Here is a 22,801-nt window from a genome sequence, read left to right as displayed (position 1 = left end):
ACCCAGATGGGGATCAGGCTGTGAGGGCCTCCTGACACGAGAGGGCAGACAAGGGGGTCACTGTGGGGGGGGGGGGCTCTGATAGCACATGCACCTCCAGATGGTGACAGGGGGGACCAATCAGCTGCTGTCCCATAACTTAAAAAAACACGACAAAAAAAAATTGGTGCTCTCCAGGAGCGTACCCCGCCTCCCTGCCTTTGGTTCCACCTCCACGCCTCCTCCTGGGAAGGAGAGAAAACAGAAGGTGGCGGGACTGCATCATTGCCTCCATCAGCGTGATAATTTACACATCTATCTTGTCGGGCTCGCTCTCTCTCCCGTTCGTCGTCGCCATCAATCTCTGGCGGGCGACCACGCGGCTGGGGCCAGCCGCAAAGAGCGCGAGGTGCGGCGTGACGTGGCGCACCTTCGTTCCCGCCTGGGGCAAAAGGCTTCGTCCCCGTCGCTGCAAGGTGGAGCTCAACGGAATCATCTCCATCTTTCGCGAGCACCGCGCGACGGTGAAGGTGAGGACGGAGGGCTCCTCGCCCACAAAGGGAGGTCGAGGTGTGGTGAGCCCCCCCCCCCCCAACTATTGATAGATGGAGCGGTGCGCAGGTGATGGATGCTCACAGGCTCGGTGCTGCTGCTGCAGCGGTGACCCACTTGAAGCAGTGCTTTTCCAAGCGGCCATCCATTTTCTATCACGCTTCTCCTGTTCAGGGTCACGGGGGTCTCGAGACCATCCCACATGAGTTTAAAGCAAGAAGGCGGGGTGCAACCTGGATGGATGAGCTGTCAATCACAGGGATGACACGCACCACGCCGAGCTGGTGCCAGTGCTCATTTCGAGCCAAATTGGCAGCATGGCGGGCCAACGGTGAACATGTCTGCCTCGTAATTCGGAGACTGCAACGAAGATTTGTCGATTGGTGTGAATGTGAGAATCTGCCGTGTGCCCCACCATCTCGCATCCAAAGTCAGCTGGCTTCAGTTTACACACAGACCTAATGTAAGAGAACTGTAGAAAAAAAAAATTCAATGGATGGAGTTCTTGCCTTCACATTAAAAGAGGCCGTTTTAATTCACCCATTTTGTTAAGTAGCACTTTACACAACACCGACAATCAAAAACAAGGCATCTTTTTGGAAAATATAATGCCGGATCGGGCGCTCATCAAGAAAAACACCACTGTGCAAAGATATTACGACACTAATCCAATTTTCTGATTGTGGGTGATCCCGTATCGCGTGCCACCCCGACTGTGGCGCTCTCATGCTTGATTGCAAAAAAATCATCAAGAAAAACACCACTGTGCAAAGATATTACGATACTAATCCAATTTTCTGATCGTGGGTGATCCCGTATCGCGTGCAACCCGACTGTGGCGCTCTCACGCTTGATTGCAAAAAAAGAAAAGGCAAATGAACGCCCGATCTTATGTCACGGTTCTGATGCGGCAATGTTGCAGGATCTGTATGTGAGAGAGGCTCTTGACTCCTTTGGCGAAAGTCACTTAACTAGCGCACGTTAGCAACGTGTCGTGCTCTGCGGAGACAGTGGTGGATCGCTCCACATGAGAAAAAAGTGTATTTCCCCACTGTGCCCTCCAACCCGGCCATCCTTGACTACATCTGTTTGTGTTGATACACAAAACCCACCGCAAGCGGCTCCATTTGTCAGCCGCTGATTCTAGCCAGACAAACCGGTGCGTCTGCGGCCAGATAGCGAGCCCCGCTGTTATTAATCACAATTACAGAGTGGGCCTCGTACAGAGGAGCCGCATCGATAGCTCAACCCCCTCCCCGCGTTACCTCCCCAGGCAGCTCGGGGTGGCCCGGGCCACCGTTTGGAGGTCAGCATTCAAGCGGCAACGCCGGCGGCGTCATCTACACCGGTCTCCGCCACCCCCCCCTTTTTATTAGCAATCTTTTAATTACGCGGCCGTGCCCGCCTTTGGGGAAAAATTGCAATTTAATATCGCGGCTGATTCGCCGCATACTGTTTTTGACAGGTGTGATGAATCGCCTGAAGTGATGTATGAAAACAGCCAGGCGGATGGCAATATAGATAAAGGCGGGTGTTTCGCTGAGCCCCGACGGGCCCCGTGAGCAGAGTGGCTCAGCCGCCCCTCCCCTGCTCACGTTTCATTTGGTGGCGGCCGAGATGAGCGAATGGCTCGGTCACAACGAGCGGGAGGCCGTGTGGAGCCATGAAGGAGGCCAGGATCAAAATGTCAACGGTGTCAACTCTCACTTTTTAACAATTCAAACCAACGTGAGAGTCCACACACATGACGAGCAAAAAAATATATAAATGGCAAGTGTGTGTGTGCTTTCTGCTCGAGTGTGGAGTACTCGAGACTTAACCACATCGGTCTCAGTGAGAGGCGGCGTGCTGACACCGCGTGATTCAGACTGACAGAAAATCCAAAGAAGAGCAAAGAGTGGTAGTAGTCGCGGAAGAAATAGAAGACGCTAGGCTAACTTTTAGCTCGTCTGCTAACTCCAGTGACTCCCCCCTTGCTCATTTGCTGACTCTGAGCTCTTTCGGAAACGCACAAAGATGTCACAAGATGGTGCCAAAGTCCAGGCCAATCGGAAAGTAGTAAGTAGTCAAGAAAGGAGTGACAGCAGATTGTTGTTATTGCTTGACAAAATGTTTTTTTAGGTGTTGTGAAAGCAACATATACGGCACTTGTGGTGCAATTGTTTCAAAATTAAATGCTGCTTATGTTGTGCTGTTTTAGGCACTTGGCCAGCGGTGGTTTTCTTTGAATCATAAAGTTGGATTGGATTGGTTGTAATATGAGCTCAAAAATGACATAAAAGCATTTCGGACATTTCTACAGTTTAATCTAGTCTTTATGGGTAATTTTAGACATTAATGGCCCGGGATAACGCTGGTCAACAGCAAATTTGAACCAGAGGTGACTATGCGTGTCCCAAAATGTCTTTTGACACAGATTTTAAAAATGTCTTCATTTTATTTTACTCGCACATGAGATTTTGGAGATAGTTTCATTTTTTTTTTTTTTTTGTAAATTTGACACATAAAAGCACGGTAAGTTATGGCTAAGACGTATTGACAGTGTAATTTTGTAGAGCCATCCGATAATCAGGCCTTCGCCAACTTCATTCGGAAGAGGAAACATGATTAAAATCAGAAAGATTATCGGGATCTGACCCGCTAAACGCACGTATAAAATAAGAATAATGATCACAACAACAGATACACCGGCACAATTGCAGACTTCTGTGTTGGGATTGTGCTTGTGGTTTGTCATGGTGTCACACAGATCTTGCACGTTGAGACGTGCGCATGCATAAGAACGCTCCCGTGATGCAAATGAGAATCCACGTGAGCTTGTCTTACCTCCATGATGATGCGATAAACTGCCCCCGTTGGCAAGGATCTCCTCTCGAGCGGCGTGCTGAAGAGAAACCAAATCTCACACTTTAGTCACCCCGTGCGCAATCTGGGAGCAAATTCTCGCATAAGGCGGACGGAATGAGGCACCTCGACTTGTTCATACACGTGCACTGGATCAGCCAGGCCCCTGTAGTTGAAGGCGAAGTAAAAGTAGACACAAGCGCCGGCGTCGTATGTTTGAGTCACCCTAAAAAAAAAATTTAAAAAAAAAAATTTTAAAGCAAAAAACGAGAATGTTAACATTTGTCACTTCCAAAATCAAGGCGTCGACGGTTTGGATTGTGACGCTGACTTAGTTCCTTAAAAGGAATTCATATTCTATATCTGATATTGTGAGATCTGACAGATCCAGAACCATCTGACAAATATTGAATGAAATTGATGAATGAATAAAATAATCTGAATCCAAATTGGCTTCTATCATGGATTTTTTTTTCCTCCACCAGATTCCTGAACAAATTCAACCAAAAGTTTAATAAATATTTTCATGTCACAAATTTCCATTGCTTCCCATTTCTTACAACAATCAACTGCAGGGGCAATTGTGCGTGCTAATAGTTGATGATGACATTTTTTTCAGTCATCATAGTCCACTGAGGGTTCCGCAATAAAAATGAGTTTGACACTCTCGATTTCACTCCACCTCTTGAGCAATGTTTCAAAAAGCCAAACAACAGCGTTTGTTTGTATGCGTCGAAATTAAAAAGTCTCTTCAACTGAGAGTAAAGACGCCCCCCCCCCCCACCAGCTTAGCGTCCCCTCTTGCGGCCTCGCTCCCCGCCGAGGAGCCGAGGGCGGAGCCCTTGTTCATTTGACATGGCCCATCACCCGGCATGCTGGCTGCTTCAGAGGTTAAATGGACAAATCAATCATGTGACAGACCGCAGCCGGGAAATGAATAGCTGTGGCATAATCAGGCTGAGGCCTAATCTGTCCACCAGCATCGAGCAGCCGCCTGGCTCTCTTCAGCCGCTTCGCCGTCTGTCTGTCACGGACTCGTATTGAAGCCTCCTTGGCTGAGCGCGACATCCAAACATTCACAAAGGCTCAATTATGAGGCTCAACGGAGAAGTAAGGGAAAACGCTTACTGATTTGTTTGACTTGAGACCTACCCCGAAAAAATTCGGAAGTGTCATTTACTTTTCGACCACTTAGCTGAAATGCGAGTGTAGGGATAAGCCTGACTGCAAACATAACGTCACAAGGCTATAGCCTGGTCCACCAGTATTTTGCCATTAAAGTAAATGATTTGGGGTTTTCATCGCAATGACGCAGATGTTTTTTGTGTGTTTGTCCCCCCTCCATTGAAACAACCAAGTTTAATCTTGTGTTATCTGCGTGTTTTCATTTCTGAAAATGTGTCTGTGAGGGAACCACTGGGATGCATGATTAGAGCACCACAATACATTATACACGCTAAAAATAATTGGGCCAAAAGTAACCCAGGCACCCACCTAATTTTTGGGACTAAATGAATAACCCCGCGGCCCGGTGGACCAGTGGTTAGCGCGTCGACCTCACAGTGCAGAGGTACAGGGTTCAATTCCAGCTCAGGCCTCCCTGTGTGGAGTTTGCATGTTCTCCCCGGGCCTGCGTGGGTTTTCTCCGGGTACTCCGGTTTCCTCCCACATTCCAAAAACATGCATGGCAGGCTGATTCAACACTCCAAATTGTCCCTAGGTGTGAGTGTGAGCGCGGATGGTTGTTCGTCTCTGTGTGCCCTGCGGTTGGCTGGCAACCGGTTCAGGGTGTCCCCCGCTTATTGCCCGAAGACAGCTGGGATAGGCTCCAGCACCCCCCCCCGCAACCTTTGTGAGGATAATAGGATCAGAAAATGAATGAATGAATAACCCCAAAAGTTGGGTCAGCCCATTTCTTACCCATCATGGGTTATATTTGCCACACCTGTTCTTAAGAGTGTGCGTCTCCTTTAAGGCGCTAGTTTAGCACACTTTGTACAGCCAATATACTTGAAAAGAAGCAGCTCCATCTTAAATTTCGAAAAATAACAACGCATCACTTGCAAAACGGTCACTTTTGGTGATTTGCGCCTCCCCAAAAACAACCTCTTTCTGTTGCAGGGAGCACACTTGGGGCCCATGTAGAAAACTAACCGTGAGGCAATCCATCACAATCACAAACGTTACCTGCATGTGGACAATGGCGGAAACTGGACTCCTTTGTCTTTGCACTCTCCTACGATGCGAGCTTTGACGTTCCGGCAGATGTCCAAAACCCTGCAAGTGAAGAAAAATAGCAGTTGTTTCTCTTTAATGTGGCACAAAATGCATATGGATGACATTTGACCCTAAAAAGAAATGACGAAAAAGAGGTAGGAGGAAGTGAACTTAAACACGGAAACCGCTGCAAAAGAGGTTCCCCATTGGTGCGGAAATGGCCGCCAGCGTGAGCCAGCCGCCATGGGGAGGACAGCGAGGAGGACGTCTAATGAGCCGAGCGCCTGCGCTCGCCTCATCTGCTCGCTCTCCCTCGGTCATGCGTGTTACGCAACGAGGCGCGACAGTGACAACAAGGCAGAAATACGGAGCGCACTGCATCCGGGCGGGACTTGAATCTGCGGCTCAACTCTGGTTCAAGCGAGTGAATTGACTTACAACGGTGAGCGATTAGCGCCGACTTCTGTTGCATAACTGCTGAGATTTCAATTCAACAAGCGCCAAAGGATTGACTCTCATTGTGTTTCTTGCTTGTGTATTTTTTTAGGCATTTTTTTGGTAACTTTTCCCCCAAGAAGAATTTGCCTGACTCAGGGGTAACTGAACCTGTGAGGAATTGACCAATAGATGACCCAAGATGAGAGCAAAGCAATACTTTTGTCAAAATGAAGCTCCTCAGCTCACTTCAACTTAGTTTGTTGGGACCAAGATGGCGCAAAAGTCATATTTATTTATTGCTGTTGTTTTTTAATAAGTTAGGACAGGTTACAAAATAACAAAATCAGATATCTGGGGTAACACTGTATTTTGCGACAAAATCAAGCTCAACAGGCATCCCAAAATTATTTGTGCTCAATGTTAGAGCCTCCACTGTGTACAGGTGCTCCTCGGTTTACGCCGGTCCCAACATTCCATCTTAAAAATGCCACTGCGTGAATTTGTTTGCACAGTGGCGTAAAATGATGTCATCACATGGCACAAAAGAGAAGACTAAGTTAGCGCCGTCCTATTTTTCCATTTGATTGCTTTATATTTATGGCTGATGAGTGTGTTGCCAGCAAATATTGACTGGAACTTTGACCTGACTAAAGCATTAGCATTAGCAAAAAAAATAAATGAATAAATAATAATAATAATAATCACAATGGTTTATTTACCTGTCCCAAGGAACAGAGGTCTCAAAGGACTCGCCTATCACATAGTAGTCCATCCCCAAGTCCTGTCCAGAGAAGAATAGCAACATCATATATGTATCTCAGAAAAAGTGATTTTAAAAAGTATTCACTAAACGGTGTAAATTGAGCAAAGGAAGATCCGATGAAACATTCAGATAATATTTTGTTTTAAAGCGGGTGTTTTTGTCCTAATGGCAAATATGAGGCATAAAGGTGGAGTTGAGTAGCTCTCTTTCAACTCATCATCTACCAATACATCATCAAACCACCTTGTGCTTGCATCGACCCATCTAACCACTCTTTTGCTTGCTTTCTTTTTCACTTTTTCCCTCCCCCTGTCTTCAATTTCTTTTTCTCCATCTTTCTTTTTCTTCTCCCCACGGCGCCTCCTTTTTTATTTTTTTTAAACTAGTCTTTCTCTCTCTTTGAAGGTCTTATAGAATGTAATCCAGTCATGGGTTAGCCTTTGAATGCTACATGGGAATTGGTTAAAAAAAAAAAAGAAGAGTAATACTCAAAATCAACACACAATAAGTATGACCACATCACATCAAAGCGCTGGAGGTCCTATTGTGAAGGTTCCTGGTGTTCTGTTAGAGGCCCTGCCCATCAGCTCCAAAAAAAAAAAAAACCCAAAGCGAGAGCGGTCACCCACCCGGAGGTAAGCGATGACAAAGGTCAACATGTAGCCCCTCTGCCCATTGTCCTCTCCGGCTGCCAGGCCTCTGGAAAAAAAAGATAACAGGGTTAATATTTAACAGCGGCTTCTTTGTGAGCCACTTTCACGGCAGCTGCGTGCGAGCCTGTCAATCCAACAATGTGCAGATCAATGAGGCCACGCCGTGTGCGTCGCCGCGGGTCAGCCGCACATCCATCACCTGCGCTGCGTAATCACATTTTCATCTCGCACCCAAACTAATCAGGCCAAGCTCATTAGAAAATCGCTATATCGATTCATGCCGTTTCCCGACACCAGAGGAAAATATCCCTCGCAGCGCCGCACTTATCCATCACCGGTACTTGATCGTCTTTTACTGGAAATAATGCAATCAAGCTGAGGATGCTCTGTGGACCTGCCAACTCTCTTATGATGCAATTGCTGCTTATCAAAAGGTCGGTCCTCCAGCTTAGCCGATAGCAATCTAATAATCATCAACAATCAATAGTGAGTTTTGTCGCACCTATTGGATTTCTTCGCCACGGCTAAACGAAAGCACAAACAATAATTTGATTAGCGTACATACACATTTCCAACAAATATCGGTCACTTGTAACAGCTGTTGCGTTGAGAAATTTGACCTTTGCAAATAAACTGAATTTGTAACGGGGGTTGAATCATTTTGAATGGCGCATAAACTATATGGGTTGTTAAAAAAAAAAGGGAGGGGGATAAACAGGTTTTAATGACACAGCCAACTCAAATAACAAATATGGATAGAATGCTAATTCAAGAGCTTTGTCACATGGTAAATTAAGCGAGTAATATCTTTTTCTTTTGTTTTGCCTTTGTGCAGGTGTATCTAATATTGTGGCCCGGGAGTAGACAGTAAACTAGGTTTTTTTTTTAATCATCTTCCGATTCCAGAGTGGTCAACTCCGTGAAACATGAGCCCAAATCTTTCCAGTCTGCACTGTGAGGTGACAGAACTGTAACTGAATGTTTCAGGTTGGCCTAAATCATCTGTGGAGCATCCCAGCGAGCCTGATGTGTAACTGATCCCCCCCCCCAGAAGCTCCCATTGATCAGCACCCACAAAGGCGGGCCTGGCAGGAGGACATCCACAGGTGATCCATCACCGCAAACCAAGACAAACAACTGAGCGCAACACCAAGCCCAAAGCGTCCTTTTCACCGTTACTTCTGCTTCTAGCTGGTGAAGTTAAGCGAGGCGAGTGATTTCATTTGAGGGTTGCTCGGCCAGACATGTCTGCGTGCTGCTGTTGTTGTTGTTGCGACGTACGAAGGAGTACCGGTAATCGAAAAGAAATATTGAAATGACCCAAAAAAAACCAACAAAAAAGTCAGAGTGTTATCAAAATAAAGACTAAGTTAGCTGTATACTTCTGAAGAAAAGAGTCATAATGCCAGAGATGAAGTCAGGAGTTTAAGTGACGTTTTCTGAAACCAATGTTGAAATTCCCACATTAAAAAAAAAACAGGAGAAAAAAAAATCTGACACCAGCAGCACCCGATGAATCAATTTCTTTGTCAATGTCAAATCTCGTTTGTCTGGTTTGGTACTTCAGTTTTACTTCAACTGGGACTGACAAACAGCTTTAAGAAAGTACACTTAGCCTCTTAATTTGGAGAACGGCGTGCATATTCATAATCCACCTTCATAGTGATACAAAAGGAGGAGGAAAATACTGACCCAAACTTTGCGGCAATGTCATAAACTTGCTTCTCGTGCTGCAGGACCTTCTCTCGGTCTCCCTCAAACAGCAGGGTGGCCACGCACAAGCGATTCTGGTCAAAGCCTTTGAACTGAGGATTTAAGAGGCCGAGGTTCGTTTTTCATGAGAAACACTTGGGGAGAGTGCTTCCGACACAGACCGCTTGCGCTCGTGCTTTACCTTGGTGATGTACAGTTTCTTCAGGCCGTCCAGAAAGGAGGTGAAAAGTGAGGACACTTGAGGCTTGAGGGCGTGACCTGCGGGCGCAGCAGTTAAAAGGTTAGCCACCGAGACGCGGGTGAGGATTTTGTTTCAAACATCATCATCATCTGACGCTCGCACATTCCAGGATCAGCGAGAACAGGCTGGTCAAGAGTTATTTGGGCTTGCGTACAAAAAAAAAGGGAGGAAAAATAGAGCGGCAACATTTGAATAACAGTGACTATCAATCGCAACTTTCTGAAGGGAAGCTAAGTTGACGCCGCGATATTACACACACATTTTAAAAAAATTGTTTTATTCCTGATCAGACGCACAAAAATGTGCCTTGCGGACAAGCAAAATGAGGGCCCGGGGGCCAACAGGACGGCTATCAATCAAGTCACGCGTGATGTCGCCGAGACTTAACACTTCATTTATTTCTCCAAGCGCGTGCTCCAGTCTCTTAGTGGCCTGATTTTGTCCACTATGAGGTTTGACTATGTGCCTTTAGCTCTGTCAGCACCCTTCCATTGTTTAATAACTCAACACACATCTCACCCTTGATTTTACTCTTAAACCTCCCCCCACCACCACCACCACCATCCTTTGTTCTTTGCTCCTCCCTTCCACATGTAAAATCCCAGTAATCATGACAATAATCTCATTTTTCATCTCGAACGTGTCGTCGGGCACGACTAAATTGCACGCGTCATCCCAGTCTGAGAAGGCATCAATTGGTCGTACTCAACATAATGAAAAGTGTGAAAGAAGCCACTAATAAGCCCGAGAACGTATCATGGAGCCGTGAGTTTTAGTTATTAGTGGGGAAAGCCTGGTCGCTTCATCTAGCTTGCTTCATGCTCAGAAGTGCCTACTTGGTAAAAAGCGGAAATCTAGGCGAGATAATGAGCTCCCTGGAGGTTGGGGGGGGGGAGTTTTACTCAGATCTCTGGTGATGCCAGATGCATTGGCGAGACCTTAAGGAACGGCGTCATAAAACTTCAATGGAATGACGACTTCACCGAGAGCCATTTTTCATCTCGTTGCAACTTATCTTCAGGTGAAACGAAAATACAACCAGTGCCATTCATTGAGGGACTAAGATAAAAGAAGATTGGGTTGCCGTTCGAAATTGTAGGCTGGATTTGAAAAGAGTAATATTCAAAAAGATGAGCGAAAGTGATTTTCGCCCCCCCCCCTCCCCCAAAAAGGATCCAATAGAACTTACCAAATTTAAATTGCTCATTATCCATGAGCCGAATAGATGCAGGAGCACACCTCTAAAATGACAAGGGGGGGGAAGAATGGGGAAAGAAATGTGAATCAACATGAATTCATTTTGAAATTTATATATAGTTTTTTTAAATTATTATTATTTTTTTTTTAAATCAGAAACAGACCCAAAGTTTTTGCGTCAACAAAGTGTTCATACGGATGGTGACAAAATATCGAATGTTTGTCGCTTATGACCAAGTTGTAATTTGACAAGATCCTCAACGCTTATGTGATGACGTCAGTTGGGTACACACTAACATACATTTCTACATCAAGTGGAAAAAATATCTTGGTTTAGTACAATTGTGTTAAGTTACCTGCTTGGCAACTTCTCGAAGACAAGCGACACCCTTCTCAAAGTTGGGGAACACCACCGAGCCGTATTTCTGATACTCTGGCATGGGTCGAATCTTCATCGTCACCTCTGTGACCACGCCCAGGGTTCCTGTTGAAAATCACAGCGATTATTTAAGGGGCAAAAAGAAGGAAGTCAGGGCCAGTCATTTATATGAACTTTTTTTTTCCAGGGTTCTGGTAAATGTCCTGGGGGTCCTTGTGGTGACCTTTGTCTCACATTTCACTGAGAGGGATCTGGTTTTCTACTGGGGCAGGGAGGGGAGGGCAAGAAAGATTTATCAGCGAGGAGCATGAGGAAATAAAGCAAGGCTCTCTCAAAGGCAGGCAAGCCCGGAGCCGCAGCACATGTACAGATCGAGCTAAACCTCTTGACCCACCTTATGACCCCCAAAAAGTCTTCATTATGGGCTCCGCGAGAAGAAGCCACTGTGCACGCTTGAAAAACGTGAACGCAGGAAATAAGAATTTCAAACACGGAAAATGTGTTTTGAAGCCGGACGAATCAACATTTCGGGTATTTGTTGGACGAACTGGTTTTACTCGATGATCCCATGTTGGATCTCTTAGTGCGCCTTCGCAAAAGCTTGAGTGTGCCTTCAGAATGATGTTTTGTAAAATTGTGGACACGGTCGAGCAACGTGGCGGCACAAGTGGGGGAGTGTGAACAAAAAGACTCATTTTTATGTGTATTTTAAAATACTAAATGTGACTATTAAGATTCTGTCTGTAATTTGTCTTCTTGCCATCTTCAGGTTTGTTTTAAGAAAGACTGGGACCGAATTATCACTGATTCTCTTTAAAAACCTTAAAAATTGTTTTAATCGTTGAAGAAATGGCAAAAGTACAAAATGGGTCCTTCTTGGCTACATTTTTACGTTTACTTCATTTTCCATACTCTTATAGGAAAAAAAAATTATACCACTTGCAAATAAATCAAGCTGAACCTAAAATCTCTCAGTGTGTGTTCTGCCACCAGCAGTTATTTTGGTCAAATGTTCAGTTGCTAGTGGCAACTGTGGCAGGCGCAGCTCAACTGCTCTGAAAGGAGTGTACTATCCTCAAAAAAAGAAAAAAAAAGATCACACAGACGGTCTGGATCAGTAGTCACTGTCGTTTCTTTGTTACATATATCTGCTCGTGGAGGTTTCTCATTTTTACTGTTGACTCTTTGGGATTGGGCACTCACTTGTTCCGAAACTGCTGCTCTCTTAACAAAGGGCAGTTGGAAAAGTCACATTGATGATTTGATCACATGCAACAGGCTCAGCAGTTAATAACATGCCCCGCGTTACTACGGAGGGTGTCTTGACAAGCGCACTCGTATTAGATGAGCTTATTCAGCCTGTTGTGGCCTTTAATGGCGTCTCAAATGTTACAATACAAGACACAGGCTGCTCCCCAGTGGCAAGCGTGCGGCCAATTTACTCAAGGAGACCACAGGCTCCTCACTCTGTGGATTTGGATAAGGAGCAGGGGAGAGACTGAGAGGGGAGGTGCTTGTGTGCAGTTTAAAATGTTTTTTGTTTTTTTTCCACTGATGACGAGCAGGATTACTTTCAAAAATGACAAAATGATGTGACGTTGACAACACTGCCCCTTGAAGAGCAATCGGAATAACCGAATCTGTGTCAAAGTACTGTCATTATATTTTACGAGGTAGCCAAATTTATCGCGAGGGATACATTACAGAGCCGGCCACAAAATCTATTTTATTGTGGTCAGCTTTACTCCTCCCGCATGACACATTGGAAATGTATTCGAACATAAAACAAATAGCAAGCAGAAAATGCATCAAAAAGCGCTGTCTGCATTGGAGGACATGCATGTGACTTTAAGAGGCGGGGACTAATCGGGTTAGCATGTGACATCAGCGAGACGGCGTGCGAGTGTCTGAGGTAGAGCTGTGGCCGGCAGCAGCCGCGGCATGACCAACTCATGATTTAGACAAAAGCGGTGTTTTGCCGCCATCTTTTGGCCTCGATAAGAAATTATAAACCTTTTTATGACACGTGTCAATTCACTTCACCGATATCCATTACAAAAAGATAGCTTGGCAATACTGCTTATTAAAGGCCGTGGCGCATTGAATAAAATGACTTCGGTGGGAGAGCAGAGTTGAAGGTTTTGGTTCCAGTCAAGTACGTCAGTCGGGTTTGGATATCAGGTGCAGCTGGTATACTGTAAATAGTAGGTAGGCAGGGACAGTCAGACCAAGGACAGGGCGCTGCAGACGCGTGCGTCAGCATGAGAATAAACCTCATGTTGCCGCTTTTCATCCAGATATGACTGAACACAGCTGCAAAGGCGCCCAAATGTCCTGACGGCACGATGAAACAAAAACATGAGCAGACCTTCAGATCCCATGATGAAATGGTGAACGTCCGGCCCTGTAGACATGCGGGGGCCTTGACAGCTCTTCTCAATCACCCCGCGTGGTGTCACCATCTTCACGTGGACAACCTTTTCCCACCAGGAGAAGCAAAAAAAAAAAAAAGAAGGCAACGTGTTATATTGGCACAGAAATATGACTTCCCCCTTTTTTGGTTTACAAATTCGAACCATTGCTCCACGCTATGCGGGACCACTCATGCTGTGGTCGTCGTACTTCAGGAGGTGTGAGTGACAATGTTTCCTTCCTATGAACAGATGAGCACGCACCAGATCCTCAATGTTGCCGTAGATGTTCTTCTTCATGCCTGATGCTCTGGTTGCCACCCAGCCCCCAACTGAGCTGAACTCCATGGAGTCCGGCTCGTGGCCTGTGCAGTAGCCGCTCTCGTTGAGCTGACAAACACAAAAGGAAGCTCTTTAAAATAAGTCAACTTATGTGTCAACTGTGACATTATTCAGTGATATAATAGTCATAGACCAGAACAGTACAAAATGCTTTTCTTCATTATTACCCATTACTGATTTTCCAGGACCAAATCACTTGGTTCTACTGCATTATAGTGAGGCATGTGGTATCCATTTTGAAAAAGGTTGAAGGAACTAAATGCGGTTCCTTGGCCTGTCCCAACATGTGATTACGTGTCACTGCTGTGGGGGATGAGGCACTTAAATAAATGCCCAACAACCTCCACAAGAGGGCCTCGGCAGAAAATGTGATTCAAGTCTCCTGACTTAAGGGGAAAAAAAAGCCTCCAGACCTTTTTTTTCTCTACATGATGACAAGTTAGTACTCAGTCAAAGTGGCCCAGTCTAAACGCGGAGGCGTCTGCAGTACATCCAAGTCAAGTCATGCAATGTTAACCATCAAACGTCAGCTCTTTTAGGACTTTGCTCTCCCTGTTAAGCACTCAAAACATACGACGGCACTCACCTGACGCTCCAAATCCTGACCAATGATGCCGGCTTCCAAGTGGGCAGTTAAATTTTTCTCATCGATCCACAGAATGCGGTTCTGCATGGGGGGTAGGGGGGAAAAAAAAAACTTTTATATCGTTATTTATAAGAATGCGTGCGTGAGCTAAACCTGCGCAGCGAGACCACAACATTCAGCTCCCTGAGGTTAAACTCAATTTAATATCTAATTTCAAAATATATGCTTCTTATTGAAGCCGCTAAGCACTGGGCTGGGGCCTACCTGCAGGGGGTCACCGCCCCCCCCCCCTTACACCCCCATGCCATCAATTACACTGCAGAGGTAATAACGTTTATGTTCTTGCTTTGCTGCTGCTTGGCACAACGGAGTCACCTCACCTCCGACCTCTGACCTTGGGCAACAAACCACTGGTGGGACAGCGGCATATTTATTGTTTTCACACAGTTCAAAGGACAACACTGTACTGGGTGTTTGCTGTATTATATTCTGTTGTAAAAAATTACACGTTACCACGTTCATGTGAGAGAGCTGAATTTACATTAGGATGAATGGACCCTGCCAAACGATTAGATTTGTGTTATGCTACCTGTATGTTATTGGATTCATGGAATGCGGTTGGTTACTATGATGGCTTTGTTTCTTAAAGGAAAACGTGTGGGCAATGGACATTAAGGATTTTTTTTTTTTAATAACACCTAAACAAAAGGATGATGTGCTAATCTATTTCAAAGACCAACTTGGGAAAACAGGAAAGAAGGGATTCATTATTTTCCAAGTAGCGTTTATTTTTATGCGCGAGATGAAAACAAGCTAACTGTAAACGCGGTAATTACAGTTGCATATTCAATTCTGACTTGCTGTCGCTTAAAGACACAAGTGCAATACAATAAAAAGTGAAAATTGTACTTTATTGCGCATAAGGTGGCGGAGAGGAAAAAGAAAATTAATCACAACGTTTTTATTATTGCGAGGAAGGTATTTAGCCATTTACAGTACATACCATCTGAGAGGTATCCAGAGAGACAATACAGCGAGCTTCATCTGCAGGACACTCGAGAGCACTGGAAACACTTGTGCCTCCTGTATTGGGGGAGGGAGGGGGGCACACAAAAAGCGTGGAAAATGACTGCATCAATGGAACACCAAACACAAATATTAAAAATAAAGTAAAACTATTTTACCATGAAATATAAGTGCAGATAATCTACCAGTATTCAATTCCAGGCAGACCGGCGCTTTGAAAACTCACCTCCGTATGGTATTACGCAAACGTTGTGTTTGCATGCCAGTTCCACAACTTTGACGACATCATTGTGGCAGTCTGCAAAGACATAAGACTTCATCTTCAAAATTGAGGTCAGCATGATAGGTAGATAGATAGATAGACTGTATTACCATTTCACCCCTCTCTATTGCAACCATAAATTAAGCCACATAGCACACTAAAAGAAATGAGATATGACAAAGGTGATAAATTGTCTGTTTGTATTGGCAGGGCCATTAGAGAAGGAAAGAGCAAGAAAACAGGGCGTGTATTCATTTGCCAGAGGCTTTTCCCGGGTCGGGTACGACTGCATGAAGTGGTGCTCTTTGTGGCGAGGTGATCCAAATCAATACAAACGTGTTGTAGCCAATAACAGAGCCCGCATCGGGTGACAGTTAGTGGGGGGGAGGAGGCACGAAAACAGGCTAAAGTGTTTTGGGCAGCAACGGGGAATGCCTGCATCCTGCTACGGGCTGCTGACTGACAGACACGAGACACACGGCCACTCTTTAAACGAACATTTTAACCCAAGCAACCCAAGTCAAAAACAAACTGTTTGGCTTGGAGGCATGTTGTGCAATGTATGCAAAGTTGCTCATGGAACCGACTGAAAAATTGAGCAATTGTTCATAGTGACTAAAGGATAGTTGATGTAATCGATGACCGCCTACGATCGAGCACAATAACTATAATGAAACTGCACACATCAGAAGATTACTTAGAGCAAGTTTATTCTGGATGCAAAGCAACAAAACGGAACAGGATCCTGTGTAAGCCAATTTGAAAACTATGAAAATATGAACTGTGAAATATGAAAATATCCAACACGATCAACAGGATTGTCCATGGCAAATTTAAATTACTGCCCAATATCCATTCAGGATTAGATTACGTAATAATTTAAGAATTGACAGAGATATGATGTTACGATTGTCTTTTGTAATTGATTGCCATCATTTTGACATTTGTATCATATATTATTTATGATTTTACCAAGCATCCTTGCGAAACTACTTGCTCATCATTCAAAATCAAACTAAAATTCTGCCTGATATATTTTCCGGGCCCTTAGGCAGCGCTGCTGAAAAGTACAACAGGAGTCTCCAATCGTTTTGCGAGCTACTTAGGAGGGCTGGAAGGACAGATGCTTTGGCAGTATCTTGGTGCCAAGCAACTATCTTGAAGTGAGGAGAGGAGCTCCACTTAGGCCATTGCCAGATCTAATTTAAAAAAAAAAAAAAAAAAAAAAAGCACATTGCTGCAATCTTGTGGCACCAAGAGCCAATGATTATTTTTTGCAGACTTTCGCTTTTCGCATGAGAACTCTGTTTCTCGACTTTATGCAGCCAATCTTTGACCCGTGGGTGGGATGGATATAATGGAATAATGTCAGTCATGAGAAAAACATCAAGAATCAGAAGAAGCTATGCAAGCCAAAAGTGGATCCCATCAGCCTCCATCTGACACTTCTTCTCAAGCCAACAATCACACATATAAATATCCCTGTCTAAAAAAAAAAAAAAAAAAAAAGGATGAAAATGGCACCGCCATAAAAGACGTGATGCAACTCACTAGGCCAGACCACCACATCCGGAAGGCGACCAAATCTCCCTTCTCGCATGGCAAAGATCTCATGTAGGCAATGTCCTGCAAAAGACATAAAAGGATCAAGCAACTAGAGCACACATGCAAAAACAAAAAACCAAAAATAAATGAAACGGAAGAGACCGAGCTATCTCCCAGTGAGCGTTACCATGGCTGCGAAATACACGGTCCTCTGCATCGTGAGAGAAGGGAATGCCAGAGGATTTCAAATCGTCCACAAAGGGCTCGTTAAGAGTGGGAGCTTGTACGGCGTTGTTGTTCAGGAGGGGCTGAGACAAAAACAAAACAGTGTTCCATACATGGCGGCCAGAACAACCACGAAAGACGAGCACTTACTGTTGGCGGAGTTTTGTGCTGCAGACTGGCTCCAAATGTGCTTTCAAACCAGTCTTTCAGGCCAGGGATGATCATACCACTCAATCTATATCTGGATAAGAGATCGGGAGGACACAGAGTCTGAACAACTGTTGTTTTTGTTTGGTTGGCTGTTTTTTTTTTTTTTTTTTTTTTAACTGATAAGCTGATCCAAGTTAAGCAACATCCTGTTCTTGTTCGATGAACTCCCTAAATAGCTTTCATCATCTCATGCAAGTCACTCATGTTCTTCCTCAACTCAACTGTCACCTCTTTTGGGACAACTCCGCATACACAGTGTTACAAACAAACAAACAAACAAACAAACAAACAAACAAACAAACAAATAAATAAATAAATAAATTTGTAGTTTAATGGCTTCGTCAATTCTCCCAAATAAAACAATGTCGAGGGGGGGTTTTCACCCGGAAGTGTGACGTTCCATCAAGACAAGAGTAAGCGCATTGCTGTGGGTCTAACTATGGACCTGGGTGGGTTGCGTTAAAAAAAAAAAAACAAAAAAAAAACAACAACAAATAAAAACGAACGCTTGCTTGAAATAGTTTCAGCCCTCAAAAGATGGCTCGCCAAGTTAACTTCACGCTTGACCTTCAACATTAAGCACAGTCTGAACATAAACAGTGTGCTTCAATGTAGGAAAATAAAAATCTGTCGTTAAATGATGATACAACTAATATGTATTTTCACACAAGAGTGATGACAAAATGTCAAATGAATCAAACCGTTCTAAAAAGATGGCATGCAAATGTATAGCACGCGAAACATACGACTATGCATTCTTTTAAGGGAGTGTAATCTGAGCAAGGGTCTCTTTCTGGAAACAAACTGGAAATTTCCTCTTGAGATTGCACCAATCCAGACACAAGTAAATTATTACAAGAATGAGATGTTCTGAAGTTGAACAAATCTCCCGTTAATGTGCAACTACGGCTGAGGAAGGAGTCTCAGTTATACAATCATTTCTACACGATAGCCACTAGATGGCAGCAGTGTGGTGTCGCTAGATTGGGTGTAGGCTGGCAGGGAAGGAGGGGTGCTGATGAAATGATTGATGCAACACCCCCGAGATTACAGTTACATGAGAACATGAGAATCCTTTCACAAAATGGTCACGTGAGCGACGGAGAAACTGCGTCATTTGGCCTCAGGACGCATCGTTGGAGACGTACAAAAGCGGCGCGCTGCTGATACTCGTTCGGTACCTTTTGCCAGTGAATTCTGCTTGGCCTTTCTTATTGAAGAGGAACCTTGAATCGCTGTAGCCCCAACCGTTCCACTTCATGATATCCTGCCTAGAAGAAAATATCATGAAACAATGATGTGAGTGACAGTTAATGGAGGGGGGTTGGGGGATGTTGTTATCTTTTAAAGCAACAAGACACACCAAATACGGCTGATGATCTGATACCCACCCTCACAAAAGGCTGACGTCAATGCGGTCTGATTTTCTTCAGCCACTGAAAACTTTCCATCCCATTCAAGGTGGGCCTTTTTATCGTTGGGGAAGTTAATAGTCGGAAAAGTAGAAGGCGGCCACACCCTACCATATTCTCCCGGAGACATTCACGTACATGCTCTGAATATACATGCCAGCCTTTTAGGGATAAAGGCCCTGAGGTCAAAATGGGAATTACACCATTACAGGGAAAGAATATTGCTCTGGTCTTTTTTTTTTTTTTTTACACCCAAGTAAACTTTTCTCGATGTTTTTTTGTTTCGATTCTGAATCTGCCCTTGCATTTTCTCTAGCACCTCAGGTTTTCATCATAACAATAATATGTTTGGTAATATTTATGAGCTAAAGGTTAGGTTCAGCAACGGGCGATTTTTTTTTCTCCCTCAGACGTATCTAAAAATTGTAACACATATCGTATTGTGCAAGCTTTTACGTGTTAAACGTAAACATATAAGAGGAACGTAACGATAATCTCAATATCGCGATATTAAAATTACCACGATATATCGTCGTCGTCGTGTCACGATACGAAAAGCAGCACATCTGTTCAAAGGGCCAGATTGTTTTCCGTTTGTGCAGTTACAGCAACCTCTGGTGGTTAGTTTATTAATTTTGAATTTGGCATATTTAGGCCATACTTAGGTTTGATGAAAGGAAACCGCACACATTTGCGTTATTCCACAAAGTGACTTGATTCAAAACGTGCGCGTGCATTACCAAGTAAGTGCAACAATAGTTTGTGTTATTCGTGGTTGTAGGTCGTATATGTACTATTTGAACAACCAGTGGTATAATTATGACCTCAGCTAAATAGGATTGTATGGACGAGACGTTTACATGCAGTTACTCATATTTTATTTGTATTTTGTCTTCTACAGAAACACACACACACGAGCAAATGAAAAGATAAAACCTGGTCTGATTACAGCTCACCTGGACAAAACTAGGTTCTGACCGGAACTACTACAGCGGTAATCACACCCTTAAATCAGCCATACCAGAATATAGTTTTTAGCATCTCCGTCAAAAAAAAAAAAAAATCATTACTTTTGGCCCACTTTAGATGAACACGGCATTGTGCACTACACGGACCATGACACTTTGCGCTGCAATATGTTGAGGCCTCATATTTCAGGTGTGACATCACACGAAACACCGGCGCACCTCCAGATTCTCATCAAAACAATTATTTTCGTGTCTTAAAGGAGATACTATCAAAAGCTTTAAACAAAGGGGGCTGCTTCTGTTTCATGCAAATTTGCCACTGCTCACCTCGCCTCACATACTGTTGCCCAACAATGGCGAAGATGATTTTCGTTACCATGACAACTCGGGGTGATTATAGCAGGTGGCCGCCACTGAAGCCCAGAGCTTAAAAATACAGTGCAAACTTAGTCTAAATGTTTTTAAATAATCGAATTGTGATTATTTTTCCCCTCAGTACGGTGATTGCGATTTAATCTACGATTGTTTTTTTACAAGGTGCTCTAATTTATTTTCTTTAAACAAACACAATAATGCAAATAAGTCTGTAACTTTATCACCTCAACTTTTCATATTTGGCACGATACGCAAACCTGGGTACTGCGCTTCTTAACTGTTTGCTTTCTGCTTGTTTGCTCTCAAGTCAAAGCAAAAAAAATGGCCCAATGAACAAATGGTTTGTATCAATCAGATCAATCGTATTTCAAGGCGCTATGGTAAGATGTTGGTAGTCCAAAAAAGGAGACTCGGTAGAAGCTCCCCCAACCCCCACTCCAACATGCAATGATAGCAATCTAGTACAAATGAATGAATTAATATTTACTAATGTGGAAAAATTACACTTTACATGCAAGAAACTAGAACAACAACAACAAAAAGAAGTCTTTGGAACAATTGTTCACACCCCCTGAGAGGGTTTAATCTCAAAAACGACTCTGCTAACTATCCAGAGAGTAAGTGGAATTTCTCAAACAAACACTACCTGAGCTCAATGACCTCACAACCACCAATTAAGCTGGTGATGCAAATGTAATAGTGCATAGCTTTCTTCGCAAAACGTGATGTCATCCGCAAAAAAAAAAAAAAAAGGGGAAAAAATGACAGCATTGGAGGATTTTACTTAACTATTTGTGTGTCATTCAGCCTATCTTTCTGCTTATCTTTCATTGACGAAACAGCTTAACCAGCATGTCAGCATTGTTTTCCACTGACACCACTAAGATACTAGCCACGCTAGAGTGCAAATAAGGTACTATACTTATGTAATGGGAAAAGGGGGAAAACTCAAACTGCAAATGAATAATATTAAGTTAAAAAAAAATCATGGACCGACATTAAGCCTTAGATATGTATTAATGTAATTTGTTTTGCGGTATTGCTACACCGACCAGAACATTGTACGGTGACAAGGGGCCACTGTTTTTTTACACTCAACTGCAGCTGTTGAATCCGATTTGACATCTGATGACAGCTCAACCAATCCGAGGTTCCTTGAACGCGACTCGGCTGCCAATAGGTTGAAAGTCAGACCACCATGACTCTTAACCAATCAGATCAAGCAAAAGAAGTCCAAGATGGATTCACTGACTCGTCTCTCGGTTGTCAAACAAATCCCGCGATAACGTCGAGTGTGGTGAAAACAAAATGACAGAAACGAACTAATCGTTTGCTATCGTAGAACGTGCAAATAAAAACACTAAGTACAAAAACCTCGTATTACATTTGGCAAACATTCGGCACAAGTTGAAGTGCTACAAAATGTTTCAATCATTGTTCGTTGTTAATTGCTCTTTGTCCTCTAAGAACCCAAAAAAACGCAAAGTAAAACAAAACTAACTTTGTCTCTCTGGATGAATGAAATAAAGTCAATCCGATGTATTGCATGAAGCCGCACCCACCCGGTATCAGAGCAGTGCTAACAAGCAGTCCGGCCAAAAACGTTTTTCAGCGTCTCAATATGGAATTTGCGTTCGGCTGAAGGTAAATACATCACACATAAGGTCACCGGCACTCTCTTTTCAGCGTTTACCCTGCTAGTTACACAGCTTAAAATGTGTGGACCCTCACAACCCCCGCTCCATCACAGCCTAGTACCTCCTCCTCGGCATAGTCCTCTTCTCTTGCTGGACGGCATCCGCCTCGCTCCCTTGGGCTTTGCACTCGGCGGCTACAATGGCGGAACCGCTATCCGCCGGTGCTCGTAAATGCCCTGCAATTATCCTTAACCTCTGCTGAGCGACTTGTTGGCTTTCGGAGCCACCATCGCTGCCGGACGCCATGCTGCTTCCGTGTTGGCGACGGGAGAGAGTGTAACTGTCATAAGGCTGAGGAGAGAAGTGTGCGGCGTTCATGCTGATCGGGAAAAATGATTATTTTACTACTTGACCTTATGAAAAACGTATTTTCTCACTACGTTTTCCCTTATAATCAACGACTGTTTGTTGATTAATCTTAAATAAGAACACAGGGCACCTCATTGAATAAAACCTATCCTAGTTTATTACCCTTCCAATGATACTTAATGTACTGTGAGCGTAGTTAAAGATAAATAAAACAGCACTGCTATTTTCAAACCATGACAGCCCCTTTTGAATTTGTTTAATCATCATCTCTCTCTGCTAATCTTTAAACCGTTAAGTTTCACACGCGGCTGCAACATTTACCCCATCGAGGACGAGTACCTGAAGCTATCGCGATACTGTTTTCCCAGAATGCTTTGCGACACACATATGCTTAATTCTATGCAAGGACTGGAATTACAGGACTGTACAGCACACACTCTTTTAATGCACATGTGAG

At 43.9% G+C, this 22,801-nt stretch overlaps 1 protein-coding gene across 1 annotated transcript; it reads right to left on the bottom strand.

The window, feature by feature from the left end:
• Window positions 1-2,415: 2,415 nt before the first annotated feature.
• Window positions 2,416-22,368, bottom strand: agps (alkylglycerone phosphate synthase). The gene is made up of 20 exons (XM_019857630.1): window positions 22,097-22,368; window positions 18,765-18,854; window positions 17,524-17,614; window positions 17,336-17,456; window positions 17,155-17,229; window positions 15,568-15,639; window positions 15,319-15,398; window positions 14,316-14,396; window positions 13,652-13,777; window positions 13,345-13,453; window positions 10,954-11,081; window positions 10,590-10,641; window positions 9,341-9,417; window positions 9,139-9,251; window positions 7,423-7,492; window positions 6,750-6,811; window positions 5,563-5,652; window positions 3,502-3,601; window positions 3,116-3,415; window positions 2,416-2,503 (listed from the first exon to the last, which is right to left on the bottom strand). Exons 1-20 carry the CDS (start codon window positions 22,351-22,353, stop codon window positions 2,465-2,467), a joined length of 2,133 nt encoding a protein of 710 aa, XP_019713189.1. The 5' UTR covers window positions 22,354-22,368; the 3' UTR covers window positions 2,416-2,464.
• Between the last annotated feature and the right edge of the window lie 433 nt (window positions 22,369-22,801).

Source organism: Hippocampus comes, unplaced genomic scaffold, assembly GCF_001891065.2.
Source record: "Hippocampus comes isolate QL1 unplaced genomic scaffold, H_comes_QL1_v1.1 scaffold359, whole genome shotgun sequence".
Taxonomy (NCBI): domain Eukaryota; kingdom Metazoa; phylum Chordata; class Actinopteri; order Syngnathiformes; family Syngnathidae; genus Hippocampus; species Hippocampus comes.
This window is presented reverse-complemented; position numbering and strand designations above follow the sequence as displayed.

Bases quoted from the DNA above. Each gene is read 5' to 3' on its own strand.
- agps (XM_019857630.1), bottom strand. From the start codon at position 22,353: ATGAACGCCGCACACTTCTCTCCTCAGCCTTATGACAGTTACACTCTC. The intron at 15,640-17,154 runs GTGAGTTGCATC...ATGTCTTTGCAG, and splicing joins GGATGTGGTGGTCTGGCCTA to ACTGCCACAATGATGTCGTC. The intron at 6,812-7,422 runs GTGGGTGACCGC...TTCTCTGGACAG, and splicing joins TTGTCATCGCTTACCTCCGG to GACTTGGGGATGGACTACTA.